Raw genomic sequence first — 23,399 nt, 5'->3', positions numbered from 1 at the left:
TAACACAAATACCTGGTTTTATCAAGTAGTGCATATAAATATGTATGTATTATTTTGTAATCCTTAATACTTTATTTTGTCAGACCTACAAATTCAGCCCTATAGATCATGTTGATTAAAAGTTAAAACTAGCCGTTAGGTGGTGGCGCATGTCTTTAATCTCAGCACTGGGGAGGCAGAGGCAGGTGGATCTCTGTGAGTTTGAAATCAACCTTGTCTTCAAGAGCTAGTTTCAGGACAGGCTCCAAAGCTATAAAGAGAAACCCTGTCTCAAAAAAATAAAAATAAGAGCAAAAATAAAAGTTAAAACTAGGCTGGGTGGTAGTGGTGCATGCCTTTAATCCCAGCACTCAGGAAACAGAGGAGGCCAGTGAGTTCCAGGACAGCCAGGACAATACAGTCCAGTTCCAGGACAATACAGAGAAACCTTATCTTCATCCCCCATCCAAAGTTAAAATTAACTGGTTAGTTGTATAATTATTCTTCATTTTCAGGCAAATGAACAAATTCAAAGTGCAGGAGGCTTGAAAACCTCCAGTATCATAATTGCCTTGACAGATGGAAAACTGGATGGCCTGGTACCATCATATGCAGAGAACGAGGTGAGTGCAGAGTGGAAGATGTTTACACCCACATTGTACTCAGCTGTATGTGCGCATATAGCTCATGTGAATCTCTCAATCCCCCCTCCCTCTCCTACTTTTGTTTCTTCATAGGCAAAGAAGTCCAGGACACTTGGCGCGAGTGTGTATTGCGTTGGAGTCCTTGATTTTGAACAAGCTCAGGTGAGTTACACCAGATCTGTAAACTGTAATTTACCAACTTGCCTTAAAAATAGTTAAAATAGCTCTTCTGTTGTGATTTATAAAGGTTTTGCCTAAAATGATGTATGTTTTGAGCTCTCCTAAAATGTCAGAATGTTTATAGGTCTTGTTATAGAAAATGAAACTCAAAATAAATTTCTTGAATATTTATTTGGTGTGGGTTTTAAAAGAAGATAAATGTTTAGATTAATGCTGTGTAAAATGTCCCTTTACCTTAATTGGCAAGACTATGAGGACAGTTATATCTAGAAGTCTTATTTGCAGGAACTTGAAAAACCGCATTTGGAGATCTTTAAGATTGTCTTTATAGATATATCTGTTTTCATGAAGTTTTCTCACAAACCACTTTACATTTAAATTTTTATGTGAGTAATGGCTAAATTCCATAATCTCCTGCCATTCACAGCAGTTAGACCACCTCTATATTGCTTTGACTTTGTAGCCAGTGATCTTAGTTTTTTCATGGTAGTATCCTAGGAGGGAAATTGAGCTCCTCACCATCAGTCCTTGGCCTTGAATTTTAGTTGTATTTTATGGTTATATAACACTCTTCCCTGTGCATATGTGTGTGTGTGTGTGTGTGTGTGTGTGTGTGTGTGTGTGTGTGAGAGAGAGAGAGAGAGAGAGAGAGAGAGAGAGAGAGAGAGTATTTGACCATTAAAACAATGTACAATATCACCCAGTGAATGAGTCATAGGCAGTAACTTTTCAGAAAAATGCAAGCCAAGTAGTTTTCCATGTGAGTTTATAAAGGGCTGTGTGTCTCAACCTCCCCTTAAGCTTTCCTCTTCTTTCTAAAGCTGGAAAGAATTGCTGATTCCAAGGACCAAGTTTTCCCTGTCAAAGGTGGATTTCAGGCTCTTAAAGGGATCATCAATTCTGTGAGTATGCCTCTGGGACCCGCAGGACTGACAACTTTATATGCAGTAGTTAGAGAAAGGAGAGTGAGCTTTGTGTGTGGCTGCCAACATGATGTAATTCTAAGACCCAGACTCCTTTGTCCATGAGCTTTGACACCATTTTCTACATGTGCTCTCCGATCCTGGGCTGGTGATGTCTAGTTTGAGATTTTCGAAAGCTGTCTTCGACAACTCCACCCTTTCAGCATGGAGTTAACCATCTCATACCTTGAGAGTCTCTCCAGGCTTTATAGGAGAAACATAAAAAAAAAAAATTGATTGGAATGTGTGATGGCTGCCTCCTCCAAGCCTGCTTTCGGATTAGTCAGGCAACTTGATCCAGCGGCTGAAGATTTGACAGCAGTTGTTCTTCCCATTTAAATGATTAATAGTTTCCCTGGAGCACATAACATTTCTGTTTGGGATTCAGCAGCGACTTCCCTGGTGATTGTTAGACTCTGGGCTCTCCTGAGCAGGGTCTGGCGGGGAAGGCGAGGAATGAAATTTGGAGTGGAGTTCCTGGCTCTTGCTGTAGAGGTTTATGTTTCATTTTACTGCCTTTTGCTAGAAGCACTAGGAACAGTTGCTATTAAGTATTTATGATATTTGGTAAACATCACCCTAGACTGCAAGTGAGTATATATTCTCTAAGTAAAATCTTTTCCCTTAATCTTTAGGCATTTATAAAAGGGAGAAGTTTCTCACTGCCAGCATTAGGCTCTGGCGTTTTAAAGTTCTCTTTAAAGATCATGTTCCTCTGACAGACAGAGTGAGATTTATTGGCTTTGGTTTTACAAAAATGAATGGTAGTTTTAGAGAAGACATATAATTTCGTTCAGTCACATCTAGTGGACATCCTAAATGTAAATGCAGAATAGAACAGAGATTAAGTCATTGCAGGATTTTAGTAGATTATTAGTTTTGGTTTTTTTTAGTGGCGAATTGCCTCGTGAAAAATAGTTAAGTTTTATGGCTAAGTTCAGGGCAAATAACAATATGATATAAATTTTAAAATCTGAGGGGAGGGATGAATAGTTGAGTCCCAATAAACTGGTCAGTGGTGTGCATTTCTGATAGATTTTTATTGGGCTTAGGGATGTGCATATAGAGACCTCTCTGGGTTATGTTCTTCAATTTTGCTGTTGTTGTTGTTCTGTGCATATGAAGCTTAATTCAGAATCTTCTAGATGACAGCCTACTTTCCCAAACTATGGTTGTGGGATAGAAATACAGTTATTGTTCTCTTCAGGGAAACTTTAGGTTGTGACTTAGGTATACTGGCACCTGTCAGCATTGAAACTCTTGGTGAATGTTAGCTTGAATAAGATATGTCAAAAGAATCAGGAGAATACTAGAAGGAGTAACATACTTCAGGCACAAATTTTTCAAAACCACTTGCATTTCATCTGGATGGTGCACAATGTCATTAGCACAGTTCGGCTCCAGCTCTTTTGTCACCCTTAGGGAACAGGCCTCTTGGGAAATCCTGCAGGGTGGACAGGTTGGAGATTTACAGCCATCTCAACTCAGTAATGTCTGGAGTGTTTATCCATATGATGATAGCTTGGGGTTTCGTCTCTTCTTCATAGAAATAAGATGCAATTCAACTACTTCATCCCCCTTTTTTTAGGACAGAAGTTGCTCAGTCTCCAAGAATATACAAGACCTTTATTTTCCCTTAAACTTGAATTGTAACAGGGCAGTGACAAGTGGAGTAGGTGTAATCATAAACCAAGCTTGACTAGAATGGCCTGAGCTCAGTGATTTAAAGAATAAATGTTTATTATGAAGATGTACACATACTTGGACAGGTTTCATTTCATAAATGAAATGGAAGGGCAGGGGTGCTGGACTTGAAAATTTTTGGTGGGAAGCTAGGAGCTAAGATCAATAATCCTATAAGATACAGCAATTGATCCATCTGTGAGGAAATCTATAGGGAAATGTGTGTGCCAAAGTCTTAGGGATAACAGGATGTAACTGTAAGGGGATCAAATTCAGTAAGTGAGTCATAGCAAGGATTTCTAGATGGTGTGATAATCAATGTCAAGTGTTTGGCCACACACTACTTCCAAATCTTCAGGTCATGGGATCAAAACTCAGTCCCCAAATGAGTAATGGGATCTGAATTTGCTATGTCAAAAGTTATGTAAAATTTCAGGACCCCATATTCACAAAAAGATGACAATTTCTTTTGAGAGAACCCCCTTTTCCAGTGCTACTCAGAGCCAGTTATCAAAAGGGAAGATTTACCCAAAGAATCATAGTTCCTTAAGGCAGGGGATTTTTCACTTGTTCAGCATAAAACTAAGTCAAGGACCTAAGTGGGGAAGCACCCAGAAGGTTGTCTTCCCTAGTCAGAATGAAGTCAGAAGAGTGAACCTTCAGCTATATAATCCTTAATTCATGCTGTGAAGACTCCTAGGCATAGGGGCAGTACTAGAGCTGTTGTTATATTATCTGTGATAGACTGATAATAAAACAGTGAACTTGGATAGTGCAAAAGTTACCAAAGCCTGAGAGGACCCTGGATCATAGGACTAAAGGAGCAAAAAGGGAGAGTCAAATGTAACATCTGTAACATTGGCATTTGGCTCCTAATATAGATAGCTAGCTGAAGGCAGAGTGAAAACTATACAGAGTGGACAGAAGTTTACTGGGCAAAACATAAGAGTTCAGCTGAGAGAGGGGAATTCAACTGACTTTGAGGAAAAAAAATCCCGATGGGGATGTCCCTTAGAAAACTGGAGGACAAGTTAAATGTTAAGGTTGGAAATTTTTAAAATTGAGTCATTACACTTCCTTTTGTTATTTCTCTCACTTTTTGAGGGCAAGCACAAACATATATTTCTATTTTTTCCAAACTTCAGATTATTTTTTTTAAAATTGTAGTTGTTAAAATTATTTTTGGTTCCCTGATGAAATGATTACAAGATTTATATTTGAAAATGAAGTTGTATGTGAACTACTAAAAGTCAGACTGACTTGTGAGTACCCCGTGGCTCATGGTCACTGATTCATTACACAATGCTGTGGAAGAAAAGATAAAAACAAAACAAACCCACAGATTCCTGAACAGTCTAGAAAGAGCAAAAATAAAAATGCTCTGTGGAAACTCCCTTGCTTTTTATTTTTCAAAACAGGACTATGGATGTTTCACTACTTGGAATTATTTATAAAGCTTTTGTTTTTAGTAAGAGTATCTTGGAAAAGCTTAAGCAGAAAGCTTCATCATGAAGCTGGCTTCATAGACCAGCGGTGATGCAAAACTTAAGAACACTGCATTCAGGGTGACTGTGGTTAATGAGAATTTTGTTATGGTAGAAAAAGATCTACCATAAATCTCAGGTGCATAAACAGGAAGGGAATGACCCAAGGCAGTGTGTATTCAGCAATAGATAGTTTCTGGGAGGAACTATACAGCATAGATTTCAAAAGTCACTTTGTCCATAGTGTTGGCAATATGAACTTTGTCATCTGCAGCTAAATAGTTCCTCCTTATGTTCATTGTTGTTTCATTTGAAAAAAAAATCTGAGTGGGTGTAAAAAAGAGGAGATACTCATTTCTCTCTTGGCAAAGGGAGAAGCTGGAGCCTAATAACTGTCCACCATAGTGACTTTAGTGAGCATCTTAGCTGGGGAAACCTGTATTTGTAAAATCATGCTTAGCGAAAAGCTCAAAATTTGAGCAACTGTAAAGATGTAGTCTTAAGGAGAAAAGAAACCAAACTGCAAGATTTATTCAAACCTGGAGTCAGTTTTTACGGTGCTGTCTAGAAGCTGAATGATAATCATGGATTAGAACACAGACTCCCTTTTCTTTGTATCTAAAGTCACAAATTTCCTCAGTTTTTACTATACTTAAGCAATTAAGATAAGAACAAAAAAATCTTGTAATTAGTATACCAAACTACAATTACCTGTCAATAAAAAGGGAGAAACCACTTAATAATGAAGAGCTATACACATTGGCCGTGATGGAATTCACAGGCAATTTGAAATAGGGGTTTGCTCCCTCCCTCTCTCTCTCTCTCTCTCTCTCTCTCTCTCTCTCTCTCCCTCCCTCCCTCCCTCCCTTCCTTCCTTCCTTTCTCTCTTCTTTCTTTCTTTCTTTCTTTCTTTCTTTCTTTCTTTCTTTCTGAAATGCTAAATAAAGCAAGACAAATAAAATAGTGTCCTAAATATGCATCAGCATAAAACCACTAAGCAGTCTAACCCTTATTTTGAGCATCTATTGCTTCCATTTACCAGCCTCTGCCAATGCATGCCTATTCCCTTTTCGAACTCTAAGAGCAATTTCCTCCAAGGACCACAGATGCAGCATAACCTCAAATAACCCCAGTTATTGAAGAATTTACAGCCTACAGAGAAACAGACTCCTTGCTAATCTAGATAGTTATACGGTATTTGAACATTCAGAGTTAACTTTGAGTTCTCATAACTTTGACTTCACCCTGTTATTCATGCTGTACTCCAATAAAACTATTTGGATCACAGGTGATAAGAATTCATTTACTGCAAGTGTAAGAGTGAAGCAAATATTAATCTGTAAAACTGGGTAATCCAGAAAAGGAAGCTGCCTGAGGATAGCTGGATCCAGATTGGTGAATGTTGCTTATGGCTTTATTTCTTTATTCTCCCCTGCATAGAGGATGGGTAGAGGATAGGGCTTGCATAAGGCTGCAATGATTGTCTGTAGTCAGCAAGTCCATTGGAAAGTAACTACTACTGACAGCATTCAGACCACAGGTCTTGGGTCAGAGATCTATCCTAGTCAGTGAGGAATGATATTATGTCAGTATCATTTAGGCCTCTTGGAGTAGTATTCACCTTTGTATCCATGGCCTGAGGTTCAGGTCAATAGGGAGCTGTCATGATCAGTAGCCTCACAAGGGCTATTTGGAATAGGAGACACTGTCTTCAGCAGAGAAGAGGCTTTACCCACAGAAAAATAAGATAAAAAGATGTTCTTGGGGAGAAAGGAATCAGTAAATAGTACAACCTTCCGTAATAATTGAACACATTCAAACTGCTCACAAATACTCTAAACAGGACAACACATTCATTCTAAATTCTCTTTACTTAAAGATGAAAATGGAGTTCAACTGATCACTTTATTAACCAAACCTATGATTTGACATTTAATACACACATTTGACATTTTCATTAAGAAATACTTTGGTTGGAATTATAGCTTAAAGAAATCAAATCCACTTTGAATTATTAAATCCAGCTTTATGATATTCTGTGAGAAAACTAAACTCATGGCATTAGGTAATCCAAAAAAAATGCCAACATTTTATTTGTTAACACTAACCTGTAAGGGCTAGCTAGGTTTTTGTTGTAGTTTGTGTTCATGTGTGTGGATAAACATGTGCTTGTAGAAGTCAGAAGACAACATGAGTGTTGTTTATCACCTCCTTTGTGTTTGACCTTTGTTGATCACCTCCTTTGTGTTCTTATTGGCCTAGAACTTTAAATAAACTAGGATTCATGGTCAGTGAACTCCAGGGATCCACTATTTCTGCCTCCCATCTCACTGTCTTCAGGATTTAAAACACCTGCCACTGGGGCTCTGGGAGTCAACTCAGAGTCTTAAGCTTACAACCCCCCGACCCCACTCAGGCCACAGACCTATCAGTTCTTGATAGCAGATTGAGTTGATTAGAAAGTCAGGAAAAAGGCAGAGAAAATGGCTAAAATATATGATTGATGGATGTACAACGGAGTATAAACTATAGTGCCAAAGTGTGTGATTTCGTGGTTATATCTTGTCTCCCCCCAAAATCTTGATTATTTTTTTCGCGCGCGCGCGTGTGTGTGTGTGTGTGTGTGTGTGTGTGTGTGTGTGTGTGTGTGTGTGTGTGTGTGTTGTGCATGTATGTATTTGTGTGTCCCCCATGTACATGTATTTGTGTGCGTGTGTGGGTGTATGTATGTATGTCTGTGTGCATGAGTGTGTGTCTCTTTGTGTGTGCATGTGTGTGAGTGTATGTTGTGGTGCTGGAGGTTTTTTAAACCAACCCCTCTCAAGCTTAATAGCAAGTGGACTGTGCACCCATGGCTTTATCCTGATTTCTAAAAGTCGTTCTTACTGAATACTCAGTCCAACACTCTTCTGTCTACTGACTACTCAGCTCAACACTCTCCTGTCTACTAAGTACTCAGTTCTACACTCTACTCTGTTCTGGTTACAAGGATGTATTTGCACCTCACCCCCAGACTTGTCAAATCATTGTTTCTAAGGTTTATTTACTTGAGAAATAGAACTAATCATATGACTCTTCTATCATTGTCTTGTAGAAAAAACATTTTATTTACCAGCCCATATTTGTGCAAAATCAGATGGAACAAATATAGATATCATTTTCAGTGAATAAGACATGAAAATGGGCAATTCTGGGTACTAGGAAATAATTTATGTACCACTGTGAAAAATGAGCTGACTGGGTTGCTGAGTGGCTGGTCCCATAGGTCTTCTCTCCTTTTCCTTTTCTTATTTACTTTCTCTGCCTGCCAGCCTCTCCTATTTCTCTCTCCTGCCTAGCTTTTGGCCATTTGGCTCTTTATTAGACCAATCGGGTGCTTTTGACAGGCAAAGTAGCATAGCTTTACAGAGTTAAACAAATGCAACATAAAAGAATGCAACTTGTCTTTGCATCATTAAACAAACATTCCACAGTATAGGCAAATGTAACACATCTTAAGCTAATATTCCACATCTCTAAATCATTCAAAGCATGGGATTGTAAATAGCATCACTTTTAATTAAAACATTACCTCAGAGGAAAAATATGTGGTAGGGATACTCAGCAACCGTAGAGAAAGCATTAATCACATACCTGGATCCTAAAAGGCACAAGGGATAAAGGAAAGAGTGTGAGTGACATTGTTCCAGTTGTGTGACTGCTTGCTTTATGTACATGGATTGCTCGATCCCAAAGCTCTGTTATTGGGACTTTAAAACTAATACCATTCAGTGATTTTTTTTCTTCTTACAAAATATAAAGTTTGAATCTTTTGTATTTGGGAGCCATTCCTATAACTTCCATCTGCTCAGTGAGTCAGAAGATTAAAATGCTTGCTTTTAGAAACTCTTATTACCCTTATTAGTATTTGCTGGCATGCTGTGTGCCAATATCACAAGGAGTTTTTCTGTGTCAAGGACATGGCTATAATAGTGGTCAATTATCTGTGATAATCCTGTCAATGGGTTCTACACAAATAATCAAGATAATTATTTAGGAGGTTTAATAGAAGTATAAACATGGTGGAGGAGGTAGGTAAAGTGAATTTAAATCTAAGGAAACTATTTTGGAGGAAAAACTTCATTATTTGGAAATGATATTTAAAAATGTAGACATGGAAAAATGGCTCAATTAAGATGGTTAAGAGCGCTTGCTGCTCTTTGAGAGATTAGAATTTGGTTCTTGGCACCCATAGTTGGCAGCTCACTGTTGCTGGTAACTCCAAATCCAGGGGATCTGATGCCCTCTTCTGGCCTCTAAGGGTACCCATGTTTGTGTGCACATACATATACCTGCAGCACAAATTAGTGGTTCTTAATAATGAAAACTTGAGGGCCGGGCATTGGTGGTGCACACCTTTAATCCCAGCACTTGGGAGGCAGAGGCAGGCGGATCTCTGTGAGTTCGAGGCCAGCCTGGTCTCCAGAGCGAGTGCCAGGATAGGCTACACAGAGAAACCCTGCCTCGAAAAACAACAACAAAATAATAATGATGAAAACTTGGAGTGAGCTATCAGGGGGTGAAAGGTGAAGGATCAGAGAAGCAGAGTGGCCAGCCACTAGAGTTCACTGCATCCTCAGGCTGACTGCTCAGACTGCACCGATTCTCAGATTGCTTCCTCAGACTGCTGCCTCAGGCTACTGCCTCAGGCTGCTGCCTAGACTGCCCTATATTCCTCTCTCTGCCCAGTCCTATACTTACCTGCCTCCACCTCCTTAGTTCTGGGATTAAAGGTGTGTCGCTCCAAGTGCTGGGATCACCTTTGTGTGAGCTCTGTTTCTCTTTTAGACTGGATCAATTTCATGTAGCCCAGGGTGGCCTTGAACTAACAGAGATTCATCTGCCTCTGTCTCCCGAGTATTGGGATTAAAGGTGTGTGCCACCTCCTCCTGGCTTTTGTGGCTATGCACTCTCATCTTCAGGCAAGCTTTATTTGTTAGATCATAAACAAAATATCAACACACACACACACACACACACACACACACACACACACACACACACACACGTTATGAAAATTAACTCAGGAATCTGGGGTTGATGGTACTTACCTATATTCCCAGAACTTGAGGGTTGGTCTAGAACACTCAGCAGCTCAAGGTCATTCTTGGCTCTATATCCTAACTTGCGCTATATAAGACCCTGTCTCAAAACAAACAAAACAAACAGCAACACACAGCAACAAAACAATATCCCCCAAAATACCACCATAGAAAGCCATGCAAATAGAATTTAGTATTCCTTTTCTCTTTTATACACCCTACATTAAAAACTCTCTTTAAAAGATAGTATTGGACTAAATTTATGTTTTTAATGTTGTTACTTAATTCTTTTTTTGTTTTTATCATCTTGTGTTTGGCTCCCTGCCTCATGAGTGCTACTGATGAAAAATTTGAATACAGACAAATTTTTATTGTGTCTGACTTAAAATGATTTGATTAATTCAAGTAGCTCAACATTAAACTCTGTGCTGGCTAGTTATATACCAGCTTGGTACAAAGTAGAGTCACCTGGGAAGAGGTACCTTAACTGAGAACTGTTTCCATCAGACTGGCCTGCTGAAAGTCTGCAAGGCATTTTCTTGATTAATGATTGATGTGGGAGGGCTCAGCCCATCGTGGGTGATGCCACTCCTGGGCAGGTGTTCGTGTCTGGGTTATATGAAAGAAGCTGAGTTAGCTGTGCAAAGGAAGCCAGGGTCTCTGGTCTTCTTCAGGCATCCAGGTTCCTGCCATGACTTCCCTTCATGATGGACTGATTGTAAGGTATATGATGAAATAAACCTTTTCCTGAAAAAGTTACTTTTGGTCAGTTTTTATTACAGCAACAGAAAGCAAACTAGGAAATGGTATTCATTTACTTGCCTTTTAGCCAAGAGGCCTGTGTTTGGTATTGGGAAAGTCCTTGGACTACATGCCAGCCCTATATTTGCTTTTCAATCAAATTTACTAATATTAGTTGAGCAAGTGATATTTATGTTCCATATACTTTTTATATTAGGTTGCAGTTTAAACATATGGTAATTCTATTCATTTAAAATTATCTACTACATTTTTATGGAATAGGCTATTTGGAATTAAGGAAAATACATGGACTTTTAAATCTGTCTTGGCTTAAATTGGTCATCAAGAGTTTGTGATTTTGTTTTTTCCAAGCTGAATATTTGATATTTAAATCTTAATGCTCTGAGCCACGTCTTATACTGTTGTCATAAGCTTTGAAGACAATATAGGTTGTAAACAATCTTTTGATTTCATTGCTCCATTTAGTGCATTCCAAGTTAAACTTTTATCATGTGTGTATCCCAAGTATAACTTTTCACCAAATAGCCCTATGTTGTACTAAATTCCAGAAAAACTCCCTTAACTACATCATATGTAGTTTTCAGTTTATGAGATGACTTTTAATCTGTATGTGACACCCTACTAGATACTACAACACACCTCTAATAGGTAGACTTGTTCAGGAAGTTGTATGATCTCAATTAAAAATATACAAAACTTCATATACATGAGACATGCTTTAAATGCATCATAAAATCTATTTTTTTCAGCAAGTGATGGTTCCTTGACAGCAGTGTCATTGTTTTTGGTTACTAATCAGCAACTATAAAGCCCTGAGTGTCAAATGAAGACAGCATAATGCACTCACTGTAGACAGAGGAATTCCTGGAATAGCTGGGCCTGACTTAGACCTGGTTCCCATCCACCAATTATGTGCCAGTTCTGCTTGCAGAGGGCATGTCTAACCCTTGTTAGCTAGTGAAGAACCTGCTCTCTTTTCAAAGTCTGCAACCTGACACTTCATGAGACAGAGGAGATTTAATCCAAATTAATTTGGAACATGCCTATAGTACCCAGGGAGAAACACCATTTTGATACTGCATTTGAGCTGGGCTACAGAGAAGGGACAACAGTGACATCTACTTTCATCTCAGGCCAAACATCTGTGCCCTCAAGGAGGCCAGCAGGCAGCTGCTACAGCTGCCTCTCCATACTACACCCAGCCTTGTTGCTAACCCAGAATAGAGACTAGACAGCCTTCTCTTGTTCTTCCTTTTGCCCTCGTCAAATAGAGAAATTCCATAAAATCAGCATTTACAACTTCACAAGCTCCTCAGAGTATTCTGAACTGTGAAAATTGTAGGGCACATGAGCCAGTCAAAGATGGCACTGAGGGGAAGTCAGATGGGCTAGTCCTGAGTTGTTTACAAAAAAGATGATTGGTTGCCTTCATGGAACCAGATGAGGTCACTGCATGAAAGGCTCTAGGTAAAGCATAGGGTGCTTACAGTGCTTGATAGGCTGGCCTTTAAAACCATTGGCTGGCCATTTTCCTACTCTGTGGTTTTTTGCTTTAAAAGATGCTTGCTGTGGGACAATAAACAAGTTCCTGCTTGACTAGACTCCCTGCTGTGTCTGATTTTCTTCAGGATTCTGGTAGGCTGAGGAAACTGCAAGCAGCACGCTTACCCTTCCTCAGACCCAACTCAGCCTTCTGTGGTTGGGCTAAGACTTGCACTAATGATATATTGATTTTTAGTGAAACTAGTTAGAAGCAACATAAAATCAGCAATTACTATTTGTAAGGGATACTGGGATTAGTTCGGCAGCAACTTCTTATTTATTTACTTATTTATTTATTTATTTGTTACACCCTACAACTCAGAAAAGATGATGTATTTGGGCTTTGATTTTTTTTTTATGTTACTAGAAAAATCAATCTTTTTGTTGTTATACACTGTACAGGAGCTAGTCAAACAAATCTTACACAGGAGGGAGTTTCAACAAAGGTACTTAAACTTGACCAGCAGTTTGGAATAATATACAGGAACATAGAATTTTTGCAAAATCCTACTTGTCAATCTATTTTCCATTGTATTTCTTCACAAGATTATAAACACGAGACTTATAAATGGTGATGTGTGTACAAATAGTGACTCCTCATGACCTCTGCCTCCTGGAATTTCACATCTTCATGGTCCACTCAACCTGCATCCTGTGGGAGCAGCAGATATAGATTAAAAGGGCCTTAGAGGCTGTGTAGTTCACAAAGGAAGAAGGAAAGAAACTAAGAGAAAGAACAATGAAAGACCAGCCCTCAGCAGGACACTTATCACACACACAGGCGTGCATGCTTGTGCACGTACGTGCGCTCATGTGTATACACACACACACACACACACACACACACACACACAATACATGCACAAGCATACACACATGCACACATGTACACAGACACATACATACACACAGAGATACATACACACAGAGAGAGAATACACACAGAGATACATACACACACAAGCACACACACACACACAAATACACACACAAGCACACACACATGCACACATGTACACACACATATACACAGACACATACATACACAGAGAGATACATACACACAGAGAGAGACTTATACACACAAACAGATACACACACACACACACACACACACACACACACACACACACACACCCCTAAGTCTGTCCTTGAGAGAATGTATGGTATTTATCTCCCAACCTCCAATCCACTCCTCTTCCATTTCTGTTTAGGAAAGGGAATGTCTCCCATGAGTATCAACAAAACATGGCCTATACTTTCCCATGTATTAAGGCTGGGCAAGGGATTTTAGGCCTGCACAGGTTTCAGGGGCCTATGCTAGAGGTTGTAGTTCAAGTTTCTTTTCACCAGGGTCACAAGCCTTACCCTTTGGAGATACCTGCATTCCTTCCTCTCTCCTCAGCAGGCATCCCTATGCTTGCAGTGTGTTATATTAATCTCCTGTGCTTTTGTCTACACTCTTTAGGTATCCTTTCCATAGTCTTGTAATTTCTTGGCTCTCTTCTTCTCTTTCTCTCTTTGGAGAAAGCCTGGTGTTTTTCTTGTTTTAATTCTTTACTAGTTCATGAAGCAGCAACTTCTAGGTGATCATCTTACCTGGAAGATCTCCATTTTAACATCTTGAGTTTCTCACTTGATACCATTGTAGAGAAGATTGCATGAACTATTGTGCTGCAGTGGTAATTATCATTTACAGTATTACATGTAAACTACATTATAACATAAATCAGTTAATTTAAATTAAAAAATCAATTCATCTCGTTTCCTGCTTAGTATAGAAATGGCAAATTCTAGACGTGGAAAGCAAATCTACAAGTCATTTTTATTTCTACACCCATAGTAACTCTCTTGTCATTCTCATCCACTCACCCTCTTCTCTGATTATTTTTCATTTGGAAGTAATTTTGGTGAACTTTGTTCCAAATTATATTACCCTGTGTTTCTAAAATTCATAATTTGTAGAAGAGATAAGTGCTTTTTCTTACAAACTGCCTTGACTTATCTGAACCCTATTGTGATTGTTGGTTTGATGATTAGAGAAACATTTTTGATGCTACCTCGGATTCATTTTTTTCCAACGTAAGCAGCCAATAGTTGCATTGCACGTATAAAACAGTATGTTCATAGTGAAGTGGGCTCTGCTATGTAATCTGCTGAAGTTTTTCAAAAAGCATCTTCTTATACATGAAGTTCCACTCTCAAAACAAAGTTCAGGTTTGGGAGAAGGAACATAATGCCAAGTAAATCCAACTGGAATATGTCCCATGGTGATGCCGACTTCATGACTCACAAAGTTTAAAAACTTTCTCCCATTAGCCTAAACTACATCAATCATGCCTGTTTTCATTAGTTGGAAAGTTTTAAGTTTAGTCTTAACCCACAAAACTCTTCTACCCTGTTTTCTGTATTGTCTTGTTGCCCAGATTCCGTGGAAATATTTAAACATGTTGTTGGCTTGAAATCCCACCCTCCATGAGGCTATATTAGCTTTTATCATTGGTCCCAGTTTTGTTATCCACAAGTTTTTTTCTTCTTTCCAAATGTAAGATCTTACTAGATTTGTTTCCTAGACCCTGAAGACTCACTCTGGTAAGCTGAAAGTTGTGTTCATTTGGAAAAAACTTTCAAAAGTTTAAATAATGCCTCCTGATTGTTCAGATGTGCATTCAGCAGGGAAAGGCCCATGATATTATAGGTGATTTCAGATTCTGAGTGTCTGTATTTCTGCTGTAACTGAGAAGCACAGGAAATGTTTTTAGTTTTTGCATCAGGACTTCCATCCTGTCTAGTTACAAGCAGGGGATATGAAAACCACTGCACTCATCTGTCTTCAACTTTCATCAGGAGAGGAATGCTGCTCCAGGGCCATCTGGACTTTGTCTGACCTCAACAATGCTGTGCATTGGAGTTCTAAAAATAGAGACAGAACCGTGGTGACCATGAAGCACAGCTTTCTTCATCCTTGTTTTTCACTTGTGGCCATGTGCCTTGTGTTGTGGCTTCTGTGCCTTGTATGGTGGCTTCTGTGACTCAGAGAACGTTAAGTTGGGCTGTTCTGCTTGAGGGCCTTGTGCATGCTTGAACACAGACTGTTTTTGAGAGCAATGTTTGGCTTTCCCAAGGAGTCTGCTTTCTGCGAGCGTGACACTTGATACACACGAGGAAGATTTGCACCTTTAGGAATTAAGCCTGGGAGATGGATTAGGAATACACTGTCCAGTAAAGGAGCTGTTGTATATTGGTAATCTTCCAAGTTCGAAACAAAAAACATGACAAAGCAATATTAAGTGGGAAGTTTGATTTGCTGTCTTGCTTTTGCCAGACAAGGAAATGCTAGCATTGGTTTTGATATCAGAAATTTTCATTATCTGTTCACACCCAAGGTCACACCACTTTGAAGCAATGTTCATCTTTTTTCTGTTGGTCTAGGTTTACTCTGATCAAATATGGATTTTTACAATGTACAATGCTATATTATACCTTGGGGTAACGTGTTTCCAAAGACATTCATAGCTCTGCATGTAATGGTGAATTGCGTTTTCTCTGACATCTTTTGCAATAGGGAGATGACCTCAAGACTGTTCATAAACATAGAATTCACGTTACAATTAGTATTATAGCCAAGCCTTATTTATTTATTTATTAATCTTTTTTTTTCAGATATTAGCTCAATCATGTACTGAAATCCTGGAATTGAGTCCTTCAAGTGTCTGTGTTGGGGGTAAGTGTTTAGAATTTAAAAATACCATGTTAGAAATTGTTTTTTTCCCCCTAGCTAAAATATATGATTCAAAACTCATATTGGAAGGGGAATAGCAAAATTAACTTTTTTGGCATCTTTTTTGTGTAAGAATTTTTAAATAATTCCTTGAAATATTTCCATTTTAAATTCAAATTTTTTAAGATTCCAATGTTATTTTAAATAATGAGCATATTGTGTGACAGGCTTTTAGAATGTTCTGTATATTTAGTTCATGTTTGAGACCTTTTCTATGGCAAATAAAATTAGATATAGAATCCTTTGTCTGACTGGGTGATCAGGTATTGGAAGGCACAGAGCTGTGTGCTTGATGACTTGGCCATGTCATCATATCCGCCAGCTCCAGGAACACAGGGAAGTGACTTAGGGCTACAGTGCAGGAAGGAAGCAGGTGGCATCGTCAGCTGTTCATCAAGGCAGGCTCAGGTCCCCACCTCCTAGGCATCCTTGCCCAGACAGTGTGTTTCTCCCTGGCCCATTTTCTTCTTCAAGATTGACCCAGAGTTCATTTTAGCACAACTTTCTTAGAAAAGGAAAAAGGTTGAGTCCTGGATGAGAAGGAGAATATATCCTGTATTTGCTACAGAGTATCACGGTTATTGGACAGGTTCTTGCTCTCTGCATCCTCTAGCTCCCTAAAAAATGGTCATGGAGATGCTGAGCAGGAAGAGTACACAAGGACATTCCAGAGCAGCAGGATCTCTTCTAACTGTAGTGATCATTAGTTTCCTACAAAGACAAAAGACAAATCAGTGGAAACTCCATTAGAACAGCAGCTTTTCTTTGTTAGGTTCCAAATTTGTGCACCTTTCTGACTGTGTCCTTTGAATATACAGTTTTACCTAATTACTGTAACAAACACTTGGAAGTTTTATCATCCCCAGTCTGCAGATGGAGAAAGTGAGGCATAGACAGATTTGGTATTTGTCACTAATCAATGTCCTTTAGGTCCTTACCCGTCGGACACCAGTGCCCATGTTCTCACTGAATTACATTTCAGGTTTTATATGTACATTATTAGAACTTACAAGGAAGCCTCCTTGATTCAGTGAATGGAGAGTGGCTGGTAGGTTTTATTTTGGTAGCTGATGACAGTATGTATGTGGGACGATGGCAGGAGGGAGGGGTTTGAGAGGATAGAGGGTATTAGTGTGAATTAAAATGAATGGAATCTTTACATAAAAGACCATTTAGACAACACAAGTGACCTCCCCTTGATTTTTAAACCTCAACAAAATCTGAGCTATATTTTTGTAATAATGTACTGAAAAATAACAACCAAACTAAAACAAACAAACAAAAAACCCCCCAGAACTTAGCTCAACCAGTCAAAAGCAACCAATATACTTACAATACATTTAGAATATTAAAGTAGGAACTTTCCCAAAAGACAGATCTATGCTGTGGATCTGTCTCTGGGTCTCTCTCTGTGTGTGTATACTTGAATTATTTGTATGTTCTTTCTAGAAAAATCTTGGCTGATTTTTTTTTTGGTGGCCCTCCCAAACTATCCTTACATCAGAGCTGCCCAATTCCTAAATTGTAATTTGATCAGATCAAATCTCTAACATATCTTTTGCTTCAGTTTGTCTTTGTGGCAAGAGACCATCACTGTTGGGATGGCTAACATATTCTTTTGTAGTCAAGCAGCAAGTATTCTCAGCCTATCAAGAGATTTGTTCTGTCAACTTGTCTTCTGGCATATTCTTTCATTCTCCAACATTTATTGCCTATTCTTACATTGTTGATAGGGAGACAATAAATCAGCTTCCTCTAGTCACTGTAACAGTTGTCAGTAATCCAAATGATTGAACCTCTGTTGGATTTTAAGCTTGTATGCAACAGAAGATGAAACAGGTTGACACATTTTCTTTATTTACTACCTGAATTTTATGCCTAGGTGTGGAAAGAGAGAGAGAACATTCTTTTTAGAAAAAAAGCTCTAAGAATAGAATTCTGGGAATTGAGATAAGCCAGCTAATTATTAGTATAATTTAATTCTAATACCTCGGTTACTATGGGAAAGCACTTTAATAAAGATCAAGTAACAGGTCTGTGTGACAGTGAATGTTGTCTCCAATATACCCACCGAGACAATCTAAAGAAGCAGTCTTGGCTGGAGTTGCATCTTCACAGTTATCGGTCAAAAGGATAGAATGAAGAAATGTATTCTAAACCTCTTGATACCTTGGTTGTTTTTAGTAAAACACTGATTACAGTGCTTGCCTTTCTTTTTATCTCTAGAGAAATTTCAAGTTGTCCTGAGTGGAAGAGCGGTCACATCCAACAGTCATGATGGCAGTGTTCTCTGCACATTCACTGTGAACAGCACATATTCAAAGAGTGAGTCTCCATAAATGCCATGTCACATAAATTCTTTACCACACATAATCTTGAGTATTTTTTTGTTTAAAAAGTATTTATTTTTATTTTATGTATATGAGTGTTTTGCCTGCACATATGTTTGTGCCTAGTGAGTGCCTGATGCCTGCAGAGGCTGGAAGACACTGGAGCCTCTCAAACTGGAGTTATAGATGGTTGTGAGCTGCCATGTCGGTGCTGGGATCAAAACCTAGGTCCCCTGGAAGAGCAGCAAGTGCTCTTAATCATTGAGCCATCTATGCATCTTGGGATATTTTCTCTTCCTTCCTTCCTTCCTTCCTTCCTTCCTTCCTTCCTTCCTTCCTTTCTTTTCTTCCTTCCTTCTTTAAATTAAAATCTTCCATGATACAGTTTTTCTTCAGAGAAGAAATTAAGAAACTATAATAATACAAAGAGTAGTATTATATAGTAGTGACAGTGTTTGTTCACTACTTCATAAACACTAGAGTCTGTCCTAAGGAACCTCCATGTTCAGAAGATGGTTTGTGGTGGGTAAAAGATTCTTCTTTGGTGAAACAGCGAATGACAGTTAGAGCTGAAAGTTGAAGCACCTGCATCTAGGTTTTGGACTATGACATCAGTTGTGTGATCAAATTGTCTTCTGTCCAGGGTTACATTTTTCAACTCTTGCCTTAAAATGTAATTGTATTGGACTGCTTAACTACCTGTTGCCTTAGCATTATTGTTTTTGCCATCTCTTTTCTATACTTCATGTCCAATAACTTTTCAGTTTCTTGAATTTCTTTTATTATTGTTTGGTTTTGTTTTTGTGCTGTTGGCCTTTAAGGCCTTCAGTGTTCACCAGAATTGAGTTGGATGACAATCATCACATCAGTAGATTTTGGTTTCCTGAGTGTGTTGGTCTGCTAGTAAAACATTCTTTTCTGTGAATGGGTATTTTGGCCTTTAAAATTTATGAGCTCTGATTTAACTGTTTTTAGGGAGATTCAGCTGTAACTTAGCTGTTTCCCTGAAGGCATTGAACCATCTGGTTAGTATAGGTTTGGCAACTTGTGTGCTTATTGAATTAAAGTGTTGAAAAATCTCAGCATGGTTAATATGGTTACTATTTTCTCTTCTCTGTATCAGGAACACCATTTGTTTGGGCAAAATGATATTGTTTGTTTGTTGGTGTTGTTGTTGTTTGTTTTTAGATTCCACATATTTTCTTTATTGACCAAGCACAATTTTTAAAAATTAAAACACTTATTTTTCATTTTACATACCAACGCCAATTCTCCCTCCCTCCCTTTCTCAGGCCTCCCGCTTCCCACCCTTCCCACTCCTCTCCATCCTCACCTCAAAGGGGTGAGGCCTTGCTTGGGGTGCTCAGAAAGTTTGGCATACCAAGTTGAAGCAGGACCAACCCCCACCCCACATATCAAGGTTGAGCAAGGTATCTCACTAGAGGGAATGGGCTTCAAAATGCAGCTCATGCCCTTGGGGATAGGTCCTGGTGCTACTGACAGGGTCCCCCCCGCTGCCCCCAACAGATCAAATCACATAACTGTCACCCACATTTGGAGGGCCTATTTTGGTCCCATGAAGGTTTCCCAGCTGTCAGTCCACAGTCTGCGAGCTCCCACCAGCTCAGGTCAGCTGTCTGTGGTTTTCCCCATCATGGTCTTGACTTTCCTTGCTCATATGATCCCTCCTCCCTCTCTTCAGCTGAACTCCAGGAGCTCAGCCGAGTGCCTGACTGCTGCCATCAGTTATTGGATGTAGGTTCATGTTCATAATATATAGCACAGTTGATCAGGGAAGACTAATTGTATTTCTATTCAATAGTTATTTGTACGTAAGTGCTAGATTTATATGACTTCTTTGGATCTCATATTTGGGTTGATTATAATATGCACACCAATAAGATTCACTTTATTGAAAACTCTCAAATGGATGGAGGTGAAATTGTATTTTCATTACTCACATTCTGAGATGATCTTTTTGCTTATGTAAATTTTGTCAGTAGTCCCATTGCTAGATGAATTTTCACACATACTGTTAAAGCTCCAAGGGTTTTTAAGCACCCAGCTTGTTAGCATGTACTTATATGGTATAGAGATAGCTATCTTGTCAACTTAGGCACTAGTCTTCCATTTTCCATCCATTCTAAATTCTGTTTCTTAGAAACAATATCTAATTTATCCTTGAAAGCCTTAGATATTTGAAACGTTCCAGAGAAAAAGTTGCATCTACAATGTGTACTATTAACTCAGATAAAAAAACCATAACTTACTATTTAGCATATCTTTGTGTCAACGTTTTATAACTCTTCATTTCTCAAATCTCCTTTATTTTGTTTGACTCTTTAGCTAGACTTTAAAAAAATACTGTTGGCCATTCTCACATTCCCCACTGAATTCTTACTGTGGAATGCTTGCGTTTTAAAAAATGAGACTATGTTAGGGTATACAACTCTTTATTAACTAAATGACATTTTGTTTTTTAGGTGAAAAACCAGTACTCGTTCAGCACAGTTCCATACTTTGTCCTGCACCTGTCCTGAACAGAGCTGGAGAGTAAGTAATTCAAAAGCAACTCAACAGCAGTATTCTACTGCTCTGCTCTGCTCTGCTCTGCTCTGTTCTTCTCTCTTCTTCCCTCCCCTCCCCTCCCCTCCCCTCATCTTCCCTCCCCTTCCCTCCCTTCTCCTCTCCTCTCCCCTTCCCTCCCTTCTCATCTCTCCCCTTTCCTCCCCTCTCTTCTTCATCTCTCTCTCTGTCCTCACTCCTAATAAAAGCCTTTCTGCACTGATTTAAAACAAATGACAACCAAACCAAATCAAAACAAAACAATGCAATGAATTACTATAACATGAAAATTACACACTGTTAGTTTTGTTTGTTTATTTTGTTTTTTGAGAACAAGGTGTTATGTAGCCCAGGGCCACCTCAAATTTACTAAGTAGCTGAGGGTGGCTTTGAACTCCTGGTCCTCCTGCCTTTACATTCCAGTGCTGAGATTGCAAGTGTGCACCCACCAAACCATGCTGATTGTTAAATTTATTATGAACAATTTTTACTGTATTGTGTGGGTCTCTGTAGCCACCATGGCCAGCAGAATAAGGATCCGTGAGAGACAAGCAGGCAGTTGGGTTCAACACAACTATGTAGCTCATGCTGGTTTAAACTTTAGTAGTCTGACTTTGAGTGGCCTATTTTAGGCACATTAAGCACAGCACAATTTGGAGAATACTTTCCCTATGATAATTATTCGGTCCCATGTGCACAAGAAACCTTATGTTGATACTCTTTGTAAAGTAGATGTGACACCTTCCATAAAGCTCACAATAAGGGTCTTAGGGGAGAATATGGTGTAGCCTTAGCCATACTGGTAGGATATTAACTGGGTCTGATCCCAACTTTCTGGGAGGATAACAGGTTATGCATCACTTCCTTTGAAGGAACAACCTTGTGTGTTTAAGATTCCTATTTCCCCTAGTGCTTATCTGTGAGCACAAAAGCCTCAATACCTCCTGCACTGCACAGAGTGAACATCAAATTATAAATTACTACTGAAACTGTAATCTCAGTAGGTTGAAGATGTTAATGTTTACTTTAACTTGTTGGTGGGTATTGATTAAGAATAATCTAAAATTGCATGGGTGAGTTTGGGAATTATTGTTATAGCTTACAGGTCACCAGAGCCACACACATTATTTTGAGCTTTCAAGTACTGAATGGATACACTCATGCACACACACAGCGTTCCAAACTAAGGTTTTCAACATTTGCTATGAAATTTAATAAATATTAAAGATAAAAGCAAGTACAATGTGGCTCATGGTGCATATGACTTAGCATACGTTTTCATTCATCTTTTACTTTAATTGACTTCCCATTTCAGTTAATTCTACATTCGTTATTTTTTGTGTGACTGTAAACCATGATGATAATTGGTTAAAAGAAATTTTTAGTTCAGGAGAAGAGCTTTTATTTGAATTATCAACGCACAAGTAATTTTAATAATAACTTAGTATTTCTATCTGATTTTTTCATATTTTTAAAAATCAGCAAATAATAATTACAAAAACTTGAGATGTTGTCTACTTTGATAGCAATGACTGCAATAGTTCAGAATGCTGATCCAACTGATGGAATTACTTAATACTGATTTTTTTCACAGAGCCTAAAAATATTAAACCCCAAAAGCTATCATCTCAATTCAAAATTAGTGTTCACACATGAAGATTATATTTTCCTCCATGGAATCAAAGAGAATGATTTTTGTATTTTGCAATCAGCATGAGTACTTGGTTTTTGTGAAAGTGTCAGTGTTTAACATATTTGGAAGTTATTGAACAACATTTGTGATCATGCAAATAAAATCAAGCATGGGCTTACTAGGAATATGTTCCTCATTTCACACGAAGGTAAAGGAGAGCTGGCAGTATCCCCTAAAGTTCTACAGGAACCAAACCCTCCCTTCATCAGACCTCATCTCCTCATTGCTTCTCTGCTCAGCTATGGCCACACTACCCCTCTTCCTGTCTCTTAACCCATCAGCATACAGGCCCATCAGTCCTGTCTTCCTTGCTGGTCCCTCTGCCTGGAATGATGCTTTCTTGTCTCCCTAAGTCTTGCTCAAATGTCACCCTCCAATAAATAAAAACCCTTCCTAGCCACTCTTTCTGATTAAGCGACCTCCTTATTCCCTTCACCTTTTGATTTTTCTCCCAGACCCTTGCTGTTTATTGTTGCTCCTTTCTATAAAATGAATGCTGTAAGTCCTGTTTCTTGTAGACACCCTTGAGTTTACCTAGTGCCCACCATAGTGGAAATTCACTAAACATTTCATGGTTGAAAGGTGGTTTTCTCAAATAGTTTTGTTTACCAATACATATAAAAATTTGATAAACTTGATTTTTGTTCAGAGGCTAGGAAAAATGGTCAGAATTTTATTTTAGGGTGACATACCATTGACAAGAACAGAAAATC

The 23,399-nt window shown here is 38.7% G+C and overlaps 1 protein-coding gene across 4 annotated transcripts in view; it reads left to right on the top strand.

The window, feature by feature from the left end:
• The window catches only part of Antxr2 (ANTXR cell adhesion molecule 2), a 171,207-nt gene that overhangs the window by 19,506 nt on the left and 128,302 nt on the right, over nucleotides 1-23,399 (top strand). For all 4 annotated transcript variants that reach the window (XM_027387666.2, XM_027387668.2, XM_027387667.2 and 1 more), the window contains exons 5-10: nucleotides 495-602; nucleotides 717-785; nucleotides 1,625-1,705; nucleotides 15,981-16,041; nucleotides 18,325-18,423; nucleotides 20,912-20,981. In XM_027387666.2, coding sequence (XP_027243467.1) covers nucleotides 495-602; nucleotides 717-785; nucleotides 1,625-1,705; nucleotides 15,981-16,041; nucleotides 18,325-18,423; nucleotides 20,912-20,981 — 488 coding nt within the window. The remainder of the gene's footprint in view (nucleotides 1-494; nucleotides 603-716; nucleotides 786-1,624; nucleotides 1,706-15,980; nucleotides 16,042-18,324; nucleotides 18,424-20,911; nucleotides 20,982-23,399) is intronic.

This window comes from Cricetulus griseus, assembly GCF_003668045.3.
Source record: "Cricetulus griseus strain 17A/GY chromosome 1 unlocalized genomic scaffold, alternate assembly CriGri-PICRH-1.0 chr1_1, whole genome shotgun sequence".
NCBI classification, from domain to species: Eukaryota; Metazoa; Chordata; class Mammalia; order Rodentia; family Cricetidae; genus Cricetulus; species Cricetulus griseus.
Note: the sequence above shows the minus strand (reverse complement) of the source record. Positions and strands in the feature narration are given on the sequence as shown.